This window comes from Haliaeetus leucocephalus, unplaced genomic scaffold (assembly GCF_000737465.1).
Source record: "Haliaeetus leucocephalus isolate CR32 unplaced genomic scaffold, Haliaeetus_leucocephalus-4.0 Scaffold340, whole genome shotgun sequence".
Taxonomy (NCBI): Eukaryota; Metazoa; Chordata; class Aves; order Accipitriformes; family Accipitridae; genus Haliaeetus; species Haliaeetus leucocephalus.
This window is the reverse complement of record NW_010972776.1, coordinates 8,002,954-8,027,255: the sequence shown is the minus strand read 5'-3', so window position 1 is coordinate 8,027,255 and position 24,302 is coordinate 8,002,954. Positions and strand designations below refer to the sequence as shown.

At 44.2% G+C, this 24,302-nt stretch overlaps 1 protein-coding gene across 2 annotated transcripts in view; it reads right to left on the bottom strand.

Moving 5' to 3' along the window:
- FGF13 (fibroblast growth factor 13) overlaps window positions 1-24,302 on the bottom strand; it is a 128,331-nt gene that overhangs the window by 59,188 nt on the left and 44,841 nt on the right. Inside the window, exons 1-2 of one of the 2 annotated variants that reach the window (XM_010572451.1) lie at window positions 2,782-3,288; window positions 659-769 (exon numbers count right to left, since the gene is read on the bottom strand). In XM_010572451.1, the coding sequence (XP_010570753.1) occupies window positions 659-769; window positions 2,782-2,968 (298 nt within the window). In that variant the 5' untranslated portion in view covers window positions 2,969-3,288. Of the gene's footprint in view, window positions 1-658; window positions 770-2,781; window positions 3,289-24,302 lie in introns of those variants that run through there. The other variant, XM_010572452.1, reaches the window with a different exon arrangement.

Sequence of the window (24,302 nt, the reverse complement as noted above, 5' to 3'; positions counted from 1 at the left end):
GTACAACTATGCGAAACTCTTAAATATTTTATTTACACACACCAAATCTATGGTCTAGTCATCTCTTCCTGTTTTCTATCCATTCTTGAAGTTGTAAAAAAACCAAACCCAAAACATCCAAAGCTTTTTCACAGAAAAGCTGAGGGAAATCTGCTTGAAAGCTGAAGGTATAATTAAGTTCAGAAGGGGTACAAAAAAATAATAATAGGGAAATGTGAACTTTAAAATTATGATGAACTCTCATTGTGTAAAATAACATGGCTTTGTTTGAATGAGCCCCTGTTTAAGAGTGGAGATAGCGTTATTCTATTTCAGGCACACTGAGTAGGCGAGCAAATTTTCCCTGTTGAAAAAAAAAAAAAGTCTAATAAAATCCAAAGGACAGCAATGAACTTCTCTAGATTACCATGGAGATAACATTTGCTTTGTTTGTCATATGTGTCATCATTACCTCCTTTGGTTCATTATTTCTATAAGTGATTTTTATTTGCATTTCTCTCAGACCCAGTAAGTCTGAAAGACTTCTGCGCTGTGAGCACAGTGTCAATGCCGCTTCCACTCACTCAGTCATCCCAGGACAACAATTTTGAACGGACCTAGATGGGAAGAATAAGACACCACAGTTCACAAACACACCATTGATTCTCATGTCACTTACTATAACTACTGTCCTCCTCTTTTGTTCCATCAATTGTTCCATCTGCTTGCAACTGCAAGTGGTATCCTTGCCTGCTGTATAGCTTTGTTACTATACCTTTAAGCTGAGGCTCTGTAAAAAAACAATAGTGAGATTAATGTGGGAAATCCTGATGTGCCGTTCCAAGCGAGCAGGATGCTAAAAACAAATCTGTGGGTTTCTTCTCAAGGCTGAGATATGAAAAAGACCCAAAACAAAAGCAGGGCAGCCAGCTTTGCAACACTTTTCATTTAGGTTGAGATCAAATTTATGTCTATGAAATCAATTGCCAAAATGATTAAATGCCACTTTCAATTGCAAGGTAGGTAGCACAGTAAAATCTAGGTCCAGTGAATACAAATTCCAACAGCGTGCTTCTTGGCCTCAGGAGCTCAGCCCTATCTCATTTAAGATTAGAAATGAGCTGGCAAAGAGCGTATTCTGCCCTTTAAAAAGGTGTGAGCTCTTAAATGGAGAGGAAAAAGAGGACTACTATGATAGCGCTAATAAGAGCCACAGTGACAGTTGAGAGCCTAAATATATAGCAGCAAACGTTTAGCACAGGAACTGCTGCAGTTCTAATAAACAAACCCCCATTCCTCACTGCTCCAAAGAGTACAGAGCATCCGAAGTGATAAACTACTCAATGAACATATGGAAAATGGAGGGGGGAACCCTGAAATCCAGCAATGTGTCAAACTGCAAAATAAATATTACCATAAGGGTTGAGGTAATTACCTCATCAGCTAGAAGAAGAAAGATCAAAACAACGCATAGTTTGGATAGATTTCCTTTTTTCATAACCATCCTCAGATTCACAGTTAGAAAGTGAGATATCTCATCCAGTTTCAGATCATTCTAGACCAAAAAGTATATAGCAACAGATCTGCTGTCAAGTCTGTCATTTAAGATATCTAGGTAATGCACCAGGAGTAATTGCAAAAAAGGTCTACTTCCACTGAATCCCAATGACATCTGCATTGTAGTCATTTCACACAGTTATGCTTGTCAGGAGGCAATGCATCTCCGCAGCTCACTCCACAACAACTTACTTAATTCAGAGATAAACATCCTGTGAAGATATGATGTGTCATTTCCAAGAGCCAATGTCTGGATAAGACTCCTTGTGTTTGTAATCAAAGACATTAGGGAGCTCTGCTGCTGTACGTCATTTTAGTAGGAGCTGAAGGCAAAGGCTTACAACAGTTTGCATAAGTATATTAGTTCCTATTAGCAACCTTTGATAAGGGTACTGACGGATGCACAATTCTTATCTACCAACTTTTCTGACAAGAAATTAATCCAGTCCCCACTTTGGCTTTTTAGCCATAATACATCCCAAAGCTGTTGGCAAACTGCGAGTGAGGCACCTCTTCCATGGCTGCTGAGAAAGGCAGACAGGTTAAGTGGCTAAGGGCATCAATGTTTCAGCACAGCAAAGGGATAGCAACATTACCAGAGGGTTTTGCTCCTCCCACATACAAAACCCCCACTCAGATCAGGGACTGAGTCTTCATGCCTGATCTTTTGCACCTCTGACACAGAGAGCATCGTATCTGCAGGGCAGCTGCATGTATGAGATTCCTAGAAAGGAACAGGGCGCTGAAGCAAAACTCTGGAAGATGCCAGCAAAAGCAAAAAGCCTCGTCTGCAATCAGCAAATAAAGCATGGCACAGGCATTCTATGAAGCAGGAAGACAAAAACAGATCTCTAGACCGCTAAGTTATTTAACATACAACTGAAGGAGGTGTATGTGTGGGAACTTCCCCTGCTAACATCTCCCCCACAGATAAATCACGTGTGTTCGTGTATGTGTAACAGAGAGACAAGACTACTGAATTACCGGTACACGGGTGCACAAGGGTGTGCAAGTGAGGCAGTTAGCAACGGTGTGTGTTATCCAAATAAACCAGATGAACATGAAAGGGGAAGGGACTGGCATAAGGTACCCACGTCTATCAGATTGTAAAAGCCAGGAGTGGCAATACCTGCGCGTTCATTTTGCCAGCCCTGAGACACCATTCCCCTTTCCCCACGCCCGATACGCATCCCAGTTTGCATTAAATTAAACAAACCGACCCCCAAAGACATAACCCTTGCCAACCTGGTCGCCTTCTTCGCCTTTTCTTGGAGCCAAAGAGTTTGACCCTGGAAAACACATTCAACTTGTTCTTGTCGCAGCTTCCCTTGCTCTTGCTGGGGCTGTTGACACACTTACAGGCATTGGACTTCTCCCGCTCCCTGGCTTGTCTCTTCTGGCGGATCAGGGAGCTGGCGATGGCTGCAGCCATGGCCGCCACCGCCCCGGCACCACCAACGGGTCAGGCACGCGGGGTTTGCTCGCCGGCCGCGGGCGCCGCAGCCAGCATGCTGCTCGGCCCGTCCCCGATGCCGGGGACGCTGCCGGGCGCCTTGGCCAACGCCACCCGCTGCCAATTGGCTCGGGAGCCCGGGAGACACCGGCAGGATGCTCGCACCGGAGCCCCGGGTCGGGATGCAACAGTTTAGCTCAAGCGTTTTTGTCCGCTGAGATCTTCCCCTTTTGATTTTCTGATGCTTTTTTTATTCCTCCCAACTTCTGGCAGGGGAAAGTTTGCAGGCAGAGGTGAGCGTTTCTACGGAGATCAAGCAGATCACTCGCAAGACATCCCTCCGAGCTTCTCCAGGCGCGCTATTCGCATGCAGACATGGCACATCCACTTGGTGCAAGATCATCGCATCTCTCCTAGCCCCGATTTCTCCAGTTAACTTTTCTCCCCACTCGTCCCCTCCCCATTGAAATCCCAGCAAACACCTGTTAGACTCCAGCAGGGGCTGGTCCAGCTGCAGGGGGCTTCTGGATCCTTTTTCCCCCCCCTCTTCTCCCTTAAGAAGAGATCCGAAGCAAGTGGCGATGGAGACACTGGGAGGAGGTGCCGATGCCTAGAGCCTCCGCTGCCGAATGCCTCGGGAAGCCTCTTCCCCTCCTTACAGGTACCGCTGCCAGCACAGCCTCCCTTCCAGGGACTCCTTCGGCTTTTGCATTGCAACACTTGTCACCAGACAGTAAACAGCCAGAGCTTCCCCCGACGCCCGCCCGGTCGCCGGCAGCTCAGCGCCGAGACTGCCGCAGCAGGAGTCCTCAGGCAGCGGATGCTGTGCGCTGGGGACAGAAATGAGGCGACGCAGCAAGCCCCTTATCACCACCCTCCTCCTCTTCCTCCTCCTCCTTCTCTCCCAGGCAAGGCAGCGAGCGGCAGACCTGCCCGCTGGTTCTCTGCGTGGAGAGTTGCGGAGGGGGGTCCCCCCGCCCTCCCCGGGTGCAGGCAGGGGCTCAGGGTGGGCAGTGGGAGCCGGTGCAACCCCAGCTGCCCACCCTTACCGGACCCACGGGCTGCGGGTACCTGTTTTTTTGCCAGAGCCGCCTCCTGGGGAGGCGCAGACACCCAAACAAACGTGACCGCGATGAGCAAATAGCTGGCACCGGGTTTTCGGCAGCCGAGTGGGGACACCTGCCCGGCAGCGGGCCGGTGGGTCGGGGAAGCAGGGAGGGCAGCTCCAGCCCTAGCTCTCCCCCTGCCTTTTCCTCAGCCTTACAGGACGGCCCCCTCTCTGCCTCAGAGATTTATTGGAGGGCTTTTGCCTCTCTTGCCTTTCCTCCCCTCCCCACCTGCACTCAGCTCCAGTTTTCTAGCAGAGACTAGAAAATCCTCAGAGAGAGCAATTTCCTTGTCGTTGCCTTGTTCTCCCTCTTCCCTTCGTCCCCCCACGGTGCCTCTGTGTCCCCCGAGGCCAGGCTTTCATGCCAGCTGGGTTTATTCACCCCTGGTTAAGTGGGGGCCAGGCTGCGGTGGTACCAGGGCAGGGAGATGCAGCGGTGCCACGACGTGGGGAGCAGAGTCTGGTGCCAGAGCCTGGTTAATGCCCTGCACAGCGGACGCCGAACCCCGCGCACATCCATGCCCCAGGACACGGGAAGCAGGAGGTCCTGGGGGTGCCTTTGCAACCCAGCCCCTGCTCTTCAGCGTGCTTTCAACAGCTGGAGCCTAAAATAAAGCCAATTCAGGCTGGAAACAAAACAGAGATTTGCAGCCCTCAAGGCAAACAACTATTGAAAGAATTTATCCCCGAGGCAGAGGGGATTCACAGGCACTGAGGCAGGGTGGGATGTCCCGTGAGTGGGAAGGGGGAGGCTGTGGGCTGGTTCCTTGCAGGAGCTGAGCTCAGCGGGGACTGCGATGGCAACAGGCTTCAGTCACCCAAGCCTGGGAGCTGCGTCCTGCATGCCCTGGGCCAGCCCCAGGGCTCCCCTGGGGCTATTGAGACAGAACCGATGCAGGCGGGTTGGTGTGACAGCACCAGATTCTCGTGCGCTTTCAGACTCGGCCAGGCTTCTCAGGATACCTGCCCCTTCTTCCTCTCCTCCACACGCCCTGGGTAAAGCCACGCGGTCCTCTCCTCCCTCCCTGGGGTTGCACACTGCGGGCCCAGGCAAGTGCAGCGGAAACCATGCCACCCAATATCTTCACTTCAAAGAGCCCAATTCAAAAGCAGCTCACTATTCATCTGCAAACGTTACAGTCCTTCCCTGGACTAGAAACAGCTCGCAATGGGTCCAAATCTGTTTCCTCCAACTGGGAACTTCTGCCCCAATAAAACATGTTGTGTGGCCAGGCCTGAATAACCAAAATGCCCGTAATGCACAAGTTTTAAGATGATGTCTGACTGAAAGTACAACGTGTGCCATCACAGCCTGAGACCTCGACAGCTGACATGGTATATTGAATTTGGCAGCCCATCATACCCATCCACAATACCTCTTTCCTGCAAGAAATACATGTATACATGTACACCAACAGGTATAGGTATATATGCACACTCACCTTTGCTTATGAGGCACTTCATGGTATCCACATATACATATTAAATAAATACTCCTAATTCCTTATTTGGGTTAAACAGTAGGGTAAAAATAACTGTAATTCACAAGTTCCACCACTACCCTCATCTGCCAGTCCACATAAGACATGTGAAATCCAACCCAAGAGACAGCCAGTTGGATATTATTAGTAATAACTCATCCTACTCAACTCACCGGTAACATACTATGAATTTTGCCATCTTTCCACTTCCAGTACAGTCATGAGTGAGACTTGTTTCTCCTGAGACTCACCCGTTACTTTATAAGTATTCCCAATTTGGAAAGCAGCGTTTGATCTTCAGATCAAAGTAAAGCTGCTTCATTGTGATCTGTCCTATAGGTCAGATGGTATTTCATTTTCACAATGACCAACCAGAAGTCAGAATTTGGCTAACCTTGAAAATTCTGGGGAAAAGCAGTATATAAAAGCAGTATTTAGGATATCTTTCTGCCAGCATTCCAGCCTGCATGCTTAAAATCCATAATGAAAATTCATTTGCACAAATGTTCCTTGACAGATAACTAAAGAGAGGAATAAAAATAGCATATATGCATAATCAGATTTAAGTTTCAAAAAACAGTCCTCCAGTTTCTTTGCATGATCAACCTCTCCATCTATCGGTACTCCTACAAACATGTCTTCATTTACTATAAATGGCACATGAAAATGAAGATCTTGTTGGGAAAACGACTTTGGTACAGAACCAGTCTTTGGACTACTTCAGTGTTACAGATATAAAAATCTCAAGGAACAGCTTTATTTTCTTTGAACAGCAAGAGCTGTTCACTCCCCACCATGCTAAAAAGGTAAAATAAAATAAAATAACATTCCAAGTGCCTTTTTGAACATAGAAGACAACCAGACACTCCTTGAACATCCGTCCTCTTTCTTTGTATGTGATTATTGTAATGGGGCACACTTAAAGCTGAAGAGTAAATTGCCAGCCCCATTTCAATCAATAATTAAGCATCTCTTAAGAAATCAGCATGGGACAGACTTTACAGTTACTGTCAGAGACAGCGCCATGATCTACCTGGAGCTGGGATCTGACCCAGCAGCAATTCCACTGTTTTCAAGCAGACAAAGATCTCACCTGCTTTTGATTTATATTTTTTCCTTCCAGTCATCTGTTGAGTTTATGCTGATAATTATTTCCATGATTCTGACCATTAAAATGTACTTGAACCTCCAGAAGTTGCCTGGATTGGGCAAAAGTAAAGCCTGCAATTTGGTACCATGCCCCCCCAAACCAGGACTGGCTCTTCGACTAACGCAGGACATGGTTTTCAACCAACGGAGTGTGTTCTGCCCCTGCTGCCTGGCTCCTGCAAGAAAAGGCATCAAACCCGCATCATTGGCCCAGACCACAGCAGTGGTGGCTGTTTCACCAAATTAGAGGAAAGGGCAAAACTTCTGGTTTTCTCACCACCCTCCTCGAACCATTTGTGCTGTGGCAGGTCCCAGACCACTGCTGTTTCCCATGAGTTTGAATCCATCCCGAGCGCAAAAGATTTATAGTAGGTCCTAGATAAGCAAGTAGATGCTGAGCAAAATGAACGCTGCACAGAAATCGCGACCAGATGAAGAATCACAAGCCAGTTCCAGAACTCACTGTCATGAAACAAGCTGCAAGTTTTGACAAGCCGCCGCAGCTTTGCAGCACGCCCGGTGCCAGCTGCAGCCTGCGAGCAGAGGAACTCCTTTCCCCCCACCGCTGACGGCCTGTGCTTTTTCGGCACATGAACGTCAACAGATGCGATCGAGCGCAGAGCGGCGTATCAGTGCAGCATTGCTGTCAGAGAAGGGAACAGGTGGAGGAGAGACAGCACTTTCCGGCTCCCTGTTCAAGTGCACTGGTGATTGGCACGTGAGCCCAACGTGTGACTCACTGAGGGACCCAAGCTCCTCTGTGCCTCGTAGAAGCATTAACGATTCTCACGACGTGTTGCCATAAAGCAGGAACTTACTGCCAGCACCTTTGGTTAAACCATCCCATCTTCAGACTAAACAGCATATTCAGCTATTTCCTCTTCCCCTATAAACAAGTATCGAAAGATTTATAGTAGGTTCTATATAAATAGGTAGATGCTGGGCAGAACAAATTCTGCATGAACATTGAGACCAGAAGAAAAGTCACAAGCCAGCTCCAGACCTCACTCAGCCCAGCATAAACCCCAAACTACCCCTCTACATTTACAAGCCTGAAGCTGCTTTGGTGTGACAAAAAGATTTCAGCCTGGCATGGGATGTCATGAGTCCCTCCCAAGGCTCTCTTGCTCTTGCTGGGGTAACATGCTGCTGCTCTTACAGAACAAACAGAAAAAAAAAGCTTCAGGATTCAAATCTATGGACTATTTCCACTGCCTACAGTCCCCCAAAGTAGAGAAGTATTTTCTGAAAAGTGCCACCAGAATTGCTTCTCTCTCTTTTCAGGTTGAGATAAACAAGACTTCATCCAGTCGGGTATGACACAGCAGCACTGAGGCCCCCAGTGATTTTTTCCTCTTCTAAGTAAACAGAATTACTATTCACCAGGAAACAGAGCTGTTCAGACCCAAGCCCTGCATCACTTAGCTCCTCCGTGAAACATCCCGTGGAAATGACTCAGCCTTTCCTCTGCAGCCAGCTCCGCGGCTGGACACGAGCGCTGCAGAACGGCGGGTGTCTGGGTGCTCTCTGCTCGGGGGATGAGCACGGTTTGCTGTCCAGTTCACTGCCCCTGAAAGCCTAGTTTTACCCTAGATATGAGCCAAATTCAGAGTCAGCTCGATGTTTGTTTCTGAGTGCAAGGTGGAAAAAGGTATTAGTGGAAGAAAGAGCTGGGCCTTCAGGCAGCTGCAGACCAAGAGGTCACATTTGAGGATATTTTAGTCAACAGACCAACTGGGCTACCTTAAAACTAACCTTAATAGTAAAGTCTGCCTTCAACAATCAGCTGCAGACCTTTATATGAGCTGTATTGCTGTAAACAGAAGTATTTTTATGTCGAGAACATAAGGGCGCTTGTAAATAGTGACATGGATGTTCCTGTGTATCTCTGTGCCATGGTTCTTTGCAAAAGTGCACTGCGCAGCTCTGCTCAGTAACAGGAAAAAAATCCAATTAAATTCCTGTGACACTACTGTAGTCATGTCACCTGGACCCACTTTATCTAAGAGCTTACTTGTTGTTCAAGGGATTAGGTAGCTGGTTGATCTTTGTCATCTCAGAGTACAGAATCATGAATCTCAAGACCAGAAGAGACCCCGGTACAATCAGTGCACAGGACTGGATGTGCCGAAACTGGCCCCCATCCAGCAAAGCAGAGAAACACATCCCTGACTTCAACATGTGAGTCATCTCACTAAGACTACTGAGATATTTAAAAAATAATTCTGCACCTGATGCATTACAAAAGGTTCTCATATCCTAATCCTGTTCTCTTATCAGATCTGCACAAGTTTGCTAGGACAAAGTTCACTGACTCTGACAAGACTTCGGGCCTCTTCTTCATGACTGACATGCCCCGCTAAATGCTCAGGATGGCCATAAGATCTCACATCAAGAACACCAGTTTCCTTTCAGATTCTCAGAGAAAATACTGATAAGAGAAATCCCAGTTCTGCCCCTTCCCAGCTATGAATTCCAATTCCTTTACAGCACTGTCTCAGTCAGAACTGGATTTGATCTAACCCAGTGGTGCAGGCATTTTTGGAAAAGGAGGACATTGTTTGAAGGTAGAAAAATGGAAATATTTTTGCCTAGGTTAATCCATATTCAGTCATCCCAAAATGTCAACCACAAAAGATCGTCTATCCGGTGCATAAAAGATCAGTGCCAATCAGCTGGGAAAGGTCACAGAACAAACAGAAGAGATCAGCTCCCACAGCTCTGCGGGCTCCCAAATTGGGAACACATTATTCCGGTGTCTCGGGGGGCCCAACCTGAGCCAGGAACTTGCAGCAGTGACCGACTGACTTCTCTCTGCCCACCGCAAAGCCATAGCAAAAAAATACTCCCACATCAGTATGCACAGAAGTATCTGTTCATTCACCTCTCAGCATGATGACTCTCAGAAACATCAATGTAAATGACAGCATATCATCCCTGAAATATTTACATCTCAGCATGGGACACATGAGAAGCGTGGGCTATATGCCACTGTCAAACCTAACATAAGGCCACTTTACACATGACAAAGCACTGTAAATAGTCCTTCACAGACCCAAAGCAAGTTGCCTAGAGATTGTCACGTTACTCAAATGGATCTTTTTCCACCTTTTCATAGATCTGATGGTTCATCCCTTGTCAAGAGCTTGACAGAAACAGACTCGCTGGGTCTCCAGTGAGTTGGACCCTCTGAGAATTCTCCCCCTCCCACCTGCACCCAAGCATGCTCACAGCCATGCTACCAGCTTCTCACAGCCATGATCCTTGCTCTGCTTGAAGCTAACTTCTGCCCCACCGCTTGACTCCACATAACTGCAGAGCCCAATTCGCTGCAATCATGTGATGGATGCCAAGCTTGCTGCTTCCCATTGCTGTGTTAATGATGGAAGACCCATCTGTTTTCTAGTAATGAAACCAAATTACCCAGGCTGGGATCAGAAGAGCCTGGCAATGGTTTTCTGTGACTTTTACCTGACTGCTGAGATCATGGCACCAAGTTCACACAGACAAATGAGAATGTGAACAGAGTTAGTCACAAATGAAAGGGACTTGGAGCAAAAAGCGCCATGTCTTGGATGGAGGCAGGTTCTGCAGAGCTGGAGTCAGACCCTGCACTGGGCCGATGCTTCCGCAAATGTGCAAGCGGGGCCTTGCTCCACTCACTGTCATGGAACTGGAACCAGTTTTCCTGAGGAAAAATGGTGGTCTCAGTTTCAGTAACCAGAAGGAAGGTATATCCTTGGGGACTAGGAAAAGGGCCATGAGCCCAAACTTCTGCATTCTGTCTCAGTTCACCATCTAATAATCATGATACTAATAGCGACGTAACAAGACATATCTGACCTAAGTTTAGTGATGTAAAAGCTAGGTTTATCTAAGCTCATCTAGCCAAATATCTGGGCTGTACAGCCAAGAAAAAAGAGAGAAAGGCACCTCCAGATGGCAATTCATTCCTATCCAAAAAAGCACCATTATTTTCACAGCTGCATGAAGGAAAACACTACCTCTACCTTACTGAACTATCACTGCAGGGTGATTCAGACTATAATCTACCTAATGCATCTTTATAATAAATAATATTTACCATCATCAAAACTAAGTAATCACTTAATGAAGGACCATGTAGCTCAGTGACTTGCTTCTGGCAGTGCTCAGTAATACATGTGAATATAAAACCAGCCCAAGTCGTCGCACAGTTTCACTTCGCCCACACACATACATTCCAGCAATTGGCCTCATGGCAACTCCAGGCTTAGCAGGAGCTGCTGGTGGCAAGAGCAGAGCTAAGGTGACATCTATAAATCACACAGGGATTTTTAGGTGAAAAATACAACCTATCACAAGTAAACAGAGGGGAATTCATTAGCATAAGTTAGATGCACTCTTTTTGCAAGCAACACTCACAAGTAACATTGGCTAGCAAAACAGGAATGAGAACCACAAGCTGGTATTTACTGTATTGGGTTTAAATAGGTCTGGAGACTAAAAAAATTGGGTATGCAAATTCTACATAAGCAAATTAGAAGAAATTCAGGGACGTCAATTCAGAGAAGGAGGCTAATAGCAGAACATCTGCTGCTGCTCCCAATATTCGCATTAGGCGGCTGGGTACATTTCTGGGGACTCAGACCTCATCGGAAAGCACAGTAAGGTTTTGTTGCTATGCAGGGAAACAATACTCAGGAACCAGAGAAACAGATATGAAGCTGCCTGAGCTAGGCACTGTTATTCCTCGCTTAAGTCCAGCTGAACTACAATAAGGGCACATTTGCTTGTACAGAGATTGGATAACTGTCCAACTGGTAGCTGCATTCTACCTAAAACCACCACGAAACTAGTAGATTAAGCTGCAGAAATAGATACAAATACAATACCATGATTTTAATTAAATTCCCAGTCCATATGTACGGCCTTTGCAAGTCTCCAGTCATACTGCTAAATCATGCTGAGCTAAACTTACAGCAGAGAGACACCATATTTAGCAGGTGATGATATATCACCAGGATTTCTGTCCTCTCTCTTCAACCCTCTTCCCTTTGTTTATCATTCTCATTTTCCACCTCTTCCTGCCAGGATCTTCTTTCCTTGTTTCATTAAAAATTACAACGTGCTGCTAATGAGCAGTAGCCACAAAAACCATCAGTGTCTCAATGACCTTATCCTTCAGTTGAGGTCAACTTAATCTTGTTTACAAACAAACAAACTTATTTTATCTTCATCTACAACACAACATTCCAAGCCCTGGGAGCTTTTGCTGTGAAAGAAAGGACAAAGAGCAGAATTGGATTCTAAGGCACAGAACTAAGCCTGCTGGATTGTAAGAAGTTATCTTGGCTGATCTTTCAATGTTATCATTTGACCGATTCCACTCAGCCCATTCCATGTAACCATAAAGAAGGAAGACCTCCTTGGATTTTCTTGTCTCCTATATGAGGCAGTTATAAGAGATTAAAGAGTCTAACTATAAAAAGGCACCTATATGTACAGCTGCACAGGTAAAACACGCAGCCACACAGAATTAATGAAACTCTGCAGCACTCTGCGAGGCCTGTAGGGACTCCCAGGCAGTTCCCCTCACATGATTGGAGCAAGAGATATGGGTCCCAGAAGTTGCTGGTATCTGTATTTCCTCTGGACTGTAACTGGAGTTGGACATCTCAAACCTCTGCAAATATGGGCTCTACATTCATGACATGGGCACTTAAATACAGGCATTTTTTTCTGCCTTTCTTCTTCCTGACTTGCAAATATGAGCAAACCCAAGACGTTTCAACAATGCTGAGATGCACAAACACCAAGGAATCAGAGTAGAGCTGTTAATGCTGGGAGAAACTTCCACCTCCCTCAGCCCTTTACTTGTTTTTCCAGCTCTCTAATATATGAAATGCCTTACTCAGTGACTATATTTTTAAACCATTACTGCCATAAATTTTAGCCTACTTAAAAAGTTCTGATGTAAAGTCTTTTCAGGAGGCTTTTGGCAAAGTATAGAGTTTCCTGTACAGGAAGCGTGCTGTAGAACATTAATTTGTAAATAGTTACAAACCAAACAAATGGGACAAATTTCCAGTACTTGCAGTCGAAAAGCCAAGCGTGTAAAATTGCTGCTAAACCCAGAAACAAGAGAGACACCTAGAGTTAGCTCTTGTAACTGCCCCAGCAAGGTCACTCACTTTCTTCCCCGGTTTTGTTTCGGTCACTGGTGATATTTAATTACAGCAAACGTACGCGGTGCCTCCGGCTGTAATTAAGAGCGAAGTCGAAAGCGCAGGGTTCGGGCGAGCGGGGAGAGCCGCTGTGATTTTGCATGGAAGGCCGTGTCTTCAGATGTGGCGAGACCTCGGGGCGGTCCCCCTGGCTCTGAGATGGCCCCAGAGGGGATTTTGGGGGGACACACACACGGGGGGGACACAGGGGAGAGGACGCGGGGACGCCGAGAGCCGCGGGAGGGAGTGGGGGGCCGGGAGCCGCTGCGGCGGCCGCTGTCCGCGGTGCTGATCCGCGCCGGGGCCGCATCCCGCCCCGCGGCACCACCCCGCGACGCCTCCCCGGCCCCTCGCAGCGAGTCTACAACCAAACCTCGAGGTCCACCATCAACCGGCAGCGTTGTGTATCGTGGCTAGGCGACGTACGCCCCCCAAAAGCTAACCGACGGCAAAATCTGGTGAGGGTTTCGGACCCACCTTGTCTTTACTGCAAGACTTACTGCTTTTGCGAAAGAGCGAGGCATTTAGTTGTTAATAATCTGGATTACATATTAAGTGATTATAGTTTGTAAATGCATTTTTAACATGCCAAAACCATTGCAGACTGCTTACTTCGCATTCTACGCTTTACTTAGATTTACTGTATTAATTTTGAAGAGACGAAAAACATGGATGCCGCGTGCAATCTCATAAAAGTTGTTTACTAATCATGTTGAGTTACTTCTAATAAAGAATGATATATGACCCAGACAGTTAATATCTAACTCACACGGTTAATATCTAACTCTCTGTACACACTGCCTATTCAGATTATTGTTTGATATTGGGGCATTTTCCAAGAGTCCTTGGATTTGTTTTTCTTTTCTAGCCGTAGGGCGTTGGTTCTTACAGTAATCTGATTGTTTCACGTACCAAACGCAGAGAACACACTTTTTCATTATTAAAGAAAAATAAATGACACCATCATAAGCCTTTAGCTAAAACATTTGCAAAAGAATAAAGAAATGCTGATGGTTTTGTATTAAAAATATTTTCAAGTTATTACCACCATAACAAGATTGTCTTCAGTTAATGTTAGGCACCGTACTCTCATGAAAGGCAATCAGAACGGAACTGGATTCATCTTTTTTTTTTTTTTCTTTAAAGCAAGCTTTATACCTGACAAAAAGCTTGGGTACAAGATTAACTAAATATGTGGCACAGACATTTAAAAGGCCATAAAATCAACCTGTGTGACATTTGAAATACATATTCAAACAGGACAAATTTGCCAGTTCAGCAGCATATTCAGTATATTTACAGTTCCAATCAGTAGGAATCAACAGTAAGACCTGCCTTTTCCTTCTTAAATCGTGTATTTTCAGAGTTACCAAAGAAACTGCATGAAGTCAAAGAACAACCACATTCTTAATAAATATTAAGCTTTAATTTCTTTACGTAGTTTATCATCTCTACAGTGGATTAGTCGCCAGGAAATACCTTCTAGTTTTTTCCTGTAAAAATATTGCTTAAATACATCTTACCTGAATAAGACTTTCTTAACCCCAAAGCCATGCTGCCTTACAAGCTGCTCCTACTCAGACAATTGCAGTCTACATTTGGAGCAGACACACAGGGAGTAGATCAGAGAAAGTTTAAGGCATATTTAAAGTATTCTCTAAGGTACTGGCCAGAAACATCAAGCCCATACTCGCGGTATAGAGAGATCATTAATGGGCATTAGTGACAGACCATTATGACTTTCAGAGATCATTAAAGATTCATAATGTAGCTGTATTGTTCTGGCAACATCTAACCATTTCTTGGACATAAATGTACATTTCTCCTACATGATTTACTTAAATTTATTATTTTTTGAGTGTCAAATTTTATTTTCTCCCTCCTAGAATTACAACGAATGCCTGTAACAGGATACTGTAGTACATTACGCCAGCCACAGGAGCCTGGTGCTTGGTTTAGTTGATACCCTTTATTGTAAGGCATTCTGCAATATGAATAGCTCAACAACATTCATGAGGTAGAATATGTACCATACTTTCTTTCTTCTTTAAATAAGCTGCATTATTGATGTACCGTAAATGTTACAAGTATAAAAAGCACTTAGAAGAATTACATTTGCTAATAATTCTGAAATAATTACCTTTTGAAATTTTTAAGTTTTATCTCTGCATTTCAGAAAAGCTCACTGTTTGATATCTGGATTTGGTGAAAAATATTGAAGATATTCTAGTTGGGGTCAACCAAACCAGCTACTCCTAATGCAATTTTCACAAGTGAAGAAAACATTGAGATTTGGTTTTGAAGATGTACAGTACTGCAAACACTGTGGTCCATAATGTGACTACCGTTGTATTTCAATTGTGTTAGCCAAGGGCTGGATTTGAATTTTCTGTTGCTGAACATGACTGAGACCTTGTTTAACTCATCCCTTCTTCAGCACAGCAAGTTAAGCCCATGCTCACATATTATGTAAGTAATGAGATTTAGGCAATTTAGAAGCAGAGTCAGATTTCAAAGTCAAATACTTTCTCTAAGTGCGATTTGGTCATTGTAGAGTCATATAATTACAAGTAGTAGAAAAGAGCTATTTAGAAAGGCTCTGTCTCTTCACCAGGAGTTACCACTCCCTCCACGAGATGTTTACAAGTCATGTGTGCATGAGCTCGGTTTATTTTGCAGTGCAATGGACCCACAATGAGCATAGACCAATTTGCGTTATCAGGAGGAAAATCACTAAACTCCAGCTGAGGAGCAGTAACTTCTTAATTTCTCTAACACAATCACTTGCAAATGCATGAGACATCTAAGGATCAGACCCTTAAAGTCATAGACAGGGAAACATTTTCCAGATGCTGGGCTTTAGGTACTAAAATGAGTTCTAGCAACTGAAGCCACTCAAGCATTTTAACATGTTTTATCATTTATGTTTTGCTGAATCTAGACCTGAAATGTGAAGTTTGTCAGTTTACTACTGATAAACAATTTTCCCAAAATAGTATTTCAGCATTTACTAATACATATTACTGCTTACGTACTTGGAATTCACAACAACAAGTATGCAGAAACAAATCATGCTGTGAATTGCACAATTTTAGAATATTCACTGTTTATTATGCCACAGTTGCTTATAATCAAGCTGTGAATATTGCAGATACCCAAATACACTGTACTATTAAAAACATCCTTAATTATTGGTGCCAGAAACAAACAGTACCTCACCAAGAAAACTGCAGTGGTGCAAAAAATAAAGTTGATTCTGAGACCTCTCCACTTGGAAAAGGCACCATTTACACAAAAGGAAGTCAAAAACCCATGTGGAGGAACGTACTCATGCCCACCTCCAATCGCCTGCTGAGTTCTATTGATTTCAAACAACTGACCTTGAGTCGATAGGTTTTATGTCACCCATGTCAATTATTGACAGGCAGACAAAAGCCAGCAGTGGCATTGCTTACTGCCTTGCAATTATAAACAAGGTTAATCTGCTTGTAAATGTAGTTCTTTCTCCACAAGCACCAGTGCATTTAACTCCTTTTCCCAAAGCCTACACGAATTTGTAATGACAACTCCCTAAAATTTACACGGTTCTTATTAAAATTTCAATATTCTGTCCTCTTGCTACCTCAAGAATGGTTTAAGCGATTCAGAATCATTCTTATGGTTTTACAATAAAATCGGAGTTGTATATTGAAAACCTAACCTGTGTCCAGCTGATTCTTATTACCATCTAGTTATTAGTTGCATATTAACTTGTTTTATTGTTTTTATAATGAAAGGAAAATACAGCTTGTGTCTAATCTCCACTTTATTTTGATTTATGTCTCTTATGTGCCCTCAGCACATGCCTAGAAGCACCTGGCATAAAGGAACACAGCTCCTCTGAGATTCCAGCTAAGACCTTACCTCTGCTAGAGTATTAGTTACCTCTGTGGGGTGTCAGTTTAAAAGAGCAACTTTATAGTGTGGTGTAGGACCTGCAGCAAAAGGACTACAAGTAGAATTTGTAAAAAAACAGTCATTTTATTTTTTTTTTTCCTTATTTATCAATAAAAATCAAGCTGACATTTGCTATGAAATACTCACTGGAGATTGTCACATTATAACTAGTGGATGACTGATGACTAAACAACTAAGAGGAAGAAAAGGGTGGTTTGGAGAGGGCATTTACATTTCTAACCATCCAAGGAGGAAAGCTCAAATTAACCCTCCAAAAGAGACAGTAGTGAGTCAAACCCAGTCCCTTTAAGGCACAATTTGATCAGTTTACCCATGCTATTATGTGCCACAACTATTCGCTTTACAGGGGACCAGAACAGATGACTTGGCAGGTCCCAGTAGGATTTGCAGTCCCATGTTACCTTGCTGGCTGGTATGGGGATAGGGCAGCAAGGACTGTATCAAGCAGTCTCCTCCCAGAAAACACGGCCACACCACCAGCACGGTGTTCTACCTTCCGTGCATTTTCTCCACAACAGACAAACTTTGTCTAGTTTGCATCTAAGCAATGATGCATGCTGAAATAAGGGCCCAAGCACATCCAAAGAAGCTAGCGTGGGTACAAGAGAAATGACACACATTATTGCTATGCTGTGGCAGAAAAATAGCCCCTTTCCATGACTGCAATACAGGATCAGATTCATAATCTTGCAAATGATTAGGCATTCCCATTTCAATTAATCCTACTTTGCAGTTTTGAACTGATCTCATCCAGAAAAAAAAAAAAAAAAAATCAGGCTTGACCTTATTCCCTGTAACCCAGCAACAAAATACCCAACCAGTTTGTCTGGCAGGAAGAGGCTAAGAGCTCAGGCTCCAGGTCTGTTGCTGCTGTTATCACTAAAGAATCTCAAATGCAAAATACAGCAAGCGCAGCACTGCTGTCTCAGCAGTCCCGCAGCAACATCATGCAGCACTGAACAGCAGCTGCAACAGAAACCTTCCAGGGAAATACAGATGATGACTATAAGAAGGTTCTTGCCTTCTTGGAGAAAGGGGAATAAGGAGAATAGAGTGCTCTGAACTGCTGCCCAGCTAGACAAACACCCATTTGGGGTTTTAGAGCCTGTTGCTCTGCATAGACTATTTCGTATTAGTGATCATTATATTTCCATAGAGTCATTCAGCTGTTTAAATTTTAGCGCTCAAAGTGCCTTAATTCATCCTACTTCATATGTATTTCAGATTAGTAAACATATCATATATTTGTATATTTGCGTGGCAGAATCTGTGATTCCATTCCATTCTTTTTTTTTTTCCCTCTCTCTTTTTGACCTGATTGTACTACTCTGTCATGCAATCCAATATAAGGAAGACACCCCTTAAGAGTGAAACTATTTAATATTCTGATGCAAGGAGTGTTTCCATTTCTACTTACTGAAGGGAAGCTGCGTGAAGCCAGCGCAGCACCAGCGCTTTCTTTCCTTGGCTTCATCTGCCACCTGGTGGTACAATCCCAGGGAGCAGAAAGCAGCATTTTTATGGAAGGACCCTGCATGTTCCAACAGGCACCTGGAGTTCAGCACTGATTGCAAGGCTGCAAAAAGCAATGAGCAGCACTGCAGTTGCAAACATCTGTGCAGTTCATGTCCACACACAATGCAACAAGTTTAAAAAGTGTTCTGCAATTAAAACAATGTTTTAACAGAAAGGGCAAGTTTTAAATTTAGATTTTTCAGCGTATGAGACTAAACAGCTGCAAACTCCCAAGTGTCAGAAACTGTCCCAACAATTTAGAACACTTATGACAAGTTCCTGAGCCCAACAGAAGCTCAATTGCAAAAGCAGGACTCACAATCAGACATAGGATTGAAAACAGAAAAGTGTGAGAACCACTTTGTTACCTGCCCGCAAATAGCTTGCAATGTCCTGCTGTTATGCCATGAGAATAAAGCAGGAAGGACAAAATAGGTACTAGCCTAAACTTTTTAAGCTATTGTATTCTATTTGGAATACAATGTTTATTGTATATTCTACTCAGAACATTTCAGTAAAGTTGCAAAACAAAGTGTAATCAAAAGTAACTCCTATTTTCTCATTCTGAAACCAATAGCCCTTGTTTGTGATGTCCCACATGTTGTACAAGGACAGGATGACACTGAAGCTGCCCTGCTAGGGCGACCTGGTATCTGTGTCACGTCACTTTGCAGCTGCAGGTGGGAAAGTAAATGTTTCCCAGGAGTTGGCCCCTTGGCAAAAACATAAAGGCCAAGTCCACTTGGCACAGTGTGGTACTGTGCGGGGATATTCAGGCTGCCTTGAGTCTAGCAGCATTACTATTAATTAGCAGACAGAATGCTTTGTCAAGCATTCCCAAGATGCCCAAGAGAGCACAGTACCTTTGCACTGACACACTCAAGGATAGGTATCTTGAATCATTTCCACCTCTGATATATGGGGCAAATGAGGCAAATATACAGTAGGTTACTGTCCCACGCACAGCCATGCCTTAGCCGTACACCAGGGATGTGGCAGCAGCCCGGTGTATTTGCAGAGGCTTTTGGCAGGATGACTGTGCAGCAGCTCAGAGTAAAGCCCCTGCTCCTTGCTTGGCTCTTATCATACCCCAAGGAAAGACACATGCATAATGTGGGCAAATGCTGATGAACACAGAGCAAACACTAAAAAAAAAAGAGGTACAAGTATTCTTATAGCCACCTGTGTATTTACATGAGCCCTGCGGGATGACATCCTTCTGATACCTGGAAAGCAAATTTCAATCACACTGGCAAACTTCTAACTCAAACACAGTTTTTACTTACTCGCCAAACATGGAAAAGAAAGCACAGAAAATATCCAATCCAAGCCTTCATGACAACACGATCTTACTCATATCTGGCACTCCAGGTGTTGGAGACCAATTCTTAAAGGTAAAAGAAGCATTTTCCCTATTTTCCATTACAGACCAAAACTAAGACTAACCCTTCACTAGCGTGCCTGTCGAGGGAAGAGAGCTGGATGCTGTGCATATGTTTGTGATGGGATTTGCAAAAATAGCTAAGAGAATTGGGAGCATAAACCCCATTACATTTCCCTGACATGCATGTATCGAACTCCCTGAAGTGCCTCACTGAAAATCACACTGAAACAACTGCAAGGAAATACCAGGCAGATGTCAGGGATGAGGAGATCAGCAGAGACTCCACCTTTCATCCCTCTGAGATGAAGCTCCAGCAGCCCAGATGAATTGCATCTGGTGGTGACTACCACCCTACCTGATGAAATCCCAAAGACCCTGGTCCAGGACAGAGTTGAGTATGGAGTATCCAAAGCCTTGTCCTGGCCAAATGGCAGGCAGCCCAACCACAGCGGCTGCAGCGTTCAGTAACGAGCAGGTGGTTTGGAAATGACAGTGCCTCTTGCCAAGTCCGACCCATTCCGACTCCTCTGTTTCTGCATTACCCATGCCATTTGCAAACGCTCTGTGCAAACACAACTCACAAGGAAAGCTCTTCTTTCAGCAGCCTGCAAGCATTTACAGCCAAAATCAATACACACATCAGTGCTCCTAAAAATCATTTCATTTATGATAATTAAATAAATTAGCTCTAATAAAATAATGATTTCACTATTTACCAGAGGAAAATAATGGGTTGAAAGTCATTTAATTTGACACAAACTTGGGGTTGGGTCTAATCCTTCAGATTTTATTCTTCATTTCTGCTGATATTTTGTAACAGTGTGAATCATCATTATTTTATTTTCCTGTGACAACATATGAAAATAAACTAGTGAAAATATCGACCTAAGCCCTGAACAGAAAAGAATGAGCAGACGTCCCTGAATGTGAGTCAGATGAGGAAGTGTCCTATGCTGTTTAGAAAGTCAGCCTCAAGTTCCCTGTATGCACGTCAATAAAAGCAAAACACTTTGCAAGTGGATTCAGATCATGTTTATACCTGGGAATTTCTGATATGAAGACACAGAAGTTGTACTGTATGTGCACAGCTATAAATTAGATGGAAGTCTCCATCCTTGCCACACTATCCAGACTCTGCATTGCCAGCCTCAGTAGTTAATGCCTTGAAGAAGTTTGATCTAAGCACAAAATTCAGTATTTTTGTCCCAAAGTTCCATTCCACAGACAAGATGCTGCACCAAACACTACTAGAAAAGTGTGAGTGAAAAACATGAATAGATTAAAGGGGCTCTTATGTGCCAGTATCATCCATCAGGCCTTCATTCTCATTATTAAATATACCATCCCAGCACTATGCTTATATCCAGATTTATGCTACTCATGGGGAACTGATCACACAGGAAAAGGTTTGTTAATAAGAGACGCTTAGTGTGTTTACCAAAAGTACAAGCATAAACTTCTATCAGACAAAAAAGCTCTTACCGCTTATTTTGCAGACATCATTCTAGCCTACTTTCCTCATTAGGGAAAAAAGCATGATTCAAGCCCTCAAAAAAATTCTCAATAAAACATGTGCCACTAGAGGAGGCTATTTCATAACTTTTTTTCCAGTGACATACCGGTACCAGGGAAATTTCAGTGGAGTTTCTGCAAAACCACCACTACTGTTTTCCAGCTAGTCCTATTATGAATTCCTCTGTATTTGTACTTAATCTTGAGCCAAAGGAGAATGAAATCCACAAAACCCCCAGAACTCATAACCTGGATAATTTCTGTCCATTTTATTATGATGGTACATTTCATTGCCTGTAAAGCTGCTAAAGGGAAGATGTTGGTGAACAAGTCAGGGGCTTTCAGGGACTCTGCTGATCTGTAAATACAATAACCCTCAGCAGAGAAACTTCAGCTGGATGAATTACCAATGAAGCCGTTATCATCAGCAAGTGCATCAGTTTTCTTCACTATTTCCCATCTTTTTTTTTAAAGTTTTTTGAGCATCTGGCTCCAGATCCATATCCCAGATACCCTCATTCTCAGACCATCAGACTCCAGGCCCCAAAACTAAGGATTCATTCCCTTGCAGAATTGTGTGGTCTTGCATTTTGTTACAGATCTGAATAGAACCAAATTTTAAAACATCCCAATTTTCTGTGAAACAGATTTGCCCTTTCCAGTCTGGTCTAGATATAAACAGATATTAAGGGAAATGGGCCGTGTAACTCTGTTGGACAAATCTTGTGCTCATAAAACATCTCTGGCTGATGGTCCCAGAAATAGATGCCCTTTCTCCATCCACAGAACAAGCACATCCCGGAGGAAATTGGCACAGCTATGAGAGAAAGTTCTGTCCAACAATTCCATTTTTGGATGCATCCAGCCTAGGCTGTTGTACCCTGTGGTATCTTTAGAGACTCCTTGCCTATTCTTTACCTTGAGCAACAGAGGCTCGGACTTGGGGGATTTTTTTGGCCACAACGCCCCATATTCAGGTAAGGCTCGTGGTCAGAGAGGCCTCTGAAAGCGGGTGACAACTGCAAGTTTCAGCCGTGCTTCCAGAGCTCACCTTGAGCTTTGCTGGCTCCCCAGGGAGCTCAAACGTATGCAGGTTCCCAGGTGGCAAGCCTCCTTTAGAAACGTCCCAAAAACCCCACTTGCATCCTCTGCCACAAGTCAGGCTTGGAAGTACCTCATACACTGGGATGGATCTTGAAAGGTTGGAAATAATATTCCATAGAGCTTAAATGATGTGGGTACCACAACTCACGTCATGCATCTGGGGCTCCAAGACAGTGAAAATGCACCCCTCCCACTGCAGCACTTCAGAGCCCCACTGCTTCAGTAGGAAGCACCCAGGTTCATTTTTGGGGACAGAGCTTGGAAGCTGGCTACTTAGACTATCTTCTGTGCTGTTCCTCTGGCTTCCAACTCATAAACTCCAAATCTGATGCTGCATCATTAAACATTCCCACCTTCATTTCCTTTGCAGAGGAGCAGCTGTAAAACAAAGTAATTTAATTTCAATTTTTTAATTAAGCAACTATGTAACTAAGTGCTTAACTACAGCGGTGAGAGCTCTAAGCCCACATCTCAGCATTAGAGGGAGTCCTACTCCCGTTTAATTCTCTTTGCAGAGACAAGGAGGGAAGTTGGAAGCGTGGCTTTAGGGAACAGCATCCCAGCATTCAGTCAGCAGCACTAGAAAAATAAACAAGAAAAAAACCCAAGAACCTCATGCTCTGCAGTGGACCCACAGCACACAGCAGCATAAAAATCTGGCCCCTCTTCTCATGGCAAGCATCAGCATTCCTGCTCTAAGCAACCTTGCTCTGAGTTGCAGCACTTGAAAGATTCACACAGATATTCAGGTTCAGTGACCTTGGTGATCCAAAAGGATACATCAGCCTTTCAAGTAGTTAGCTTTTATATCGATGGGCTTGGAGAAATCTGTCAGACATGGGCAGACGGGTAGGAGTCACCCATCTCTCTGGTTCTTGGATATTATGGTAATGACTGACGAATACAGACACCCATAAATAAATGAGCAGATGACTCCAGTGACATCACGCTCTTAAGTACTACAGCAACAGAGGCAAGGAAAGTAGGCAGGCAGACAGGAGACAATCCAGTCATGCCCTATCTGCGCATACAGCGTGAGTCATATTACCTTTTTCAATATAGAGATTTAGTGGTGTACCTGGACAGCTGCTGAAGGTGTGAGCAGATTCAACCAAGGCAAGTATTTGCCAGTTTGTCTGCGTAAACATCATCAGCCCATAAAGACTGCTGCATATTCAAGAACCTGGACCAGATCTTGACTTCAGGGCTTGGATTGAACAGCCCAGGCTCATAGGTCCTTGGAAATATTCCTTCCAGCATTATTTACCAATCTGACCCAGTGTACTTTTTGTTTTACCATTACATACCCTGGAAATGGACTTACATGTTGCAATGCTCCATGCCCAGTAAGAGAAGGTAACAGGAGCCAGTTAAACTTTCCTGGACTCCACTATCATACAAGTGGCTCTGCAATCAATAACTGGGCAAGAACAGCTTCTTAAAACCAATTTTAAAACAACAACAGCAGCAACAACAACAAAATAGCTCTGACAAGGACACTACAAGCTCATTGACAGGAGAGCTCTGAAGAAGTGAGTCCCCAAGTTCCTGAGCTCCCAGCAACCGAGCAGCTCATCTGTTTGAGCACCAACTAACGTGCTAACAGAAAAAAGGATGAAGTTAAGCTGAGGAAGAATAAAAAGAGCAGCTGATTTCATCTTCTTACCAGGGAAGATTGTGGAATGGTTTGTCTTGAGAGCACTCACATGGCAAGTCCAGGATAAGAAGGGGATCAGGCCCAGTCAGCATGGGTTTATGAAAGGCAGGTCCTGCTTGACCAACCTGATCTCCTTCTATGACCAGGTGACCCACCTAGTGGATGAGGGAAAGGCTGTCGATGTTGTCTACCTTGACTTCAGCAAGGCCTTTGACACTGTCTCTCATGGCATACTCCTTG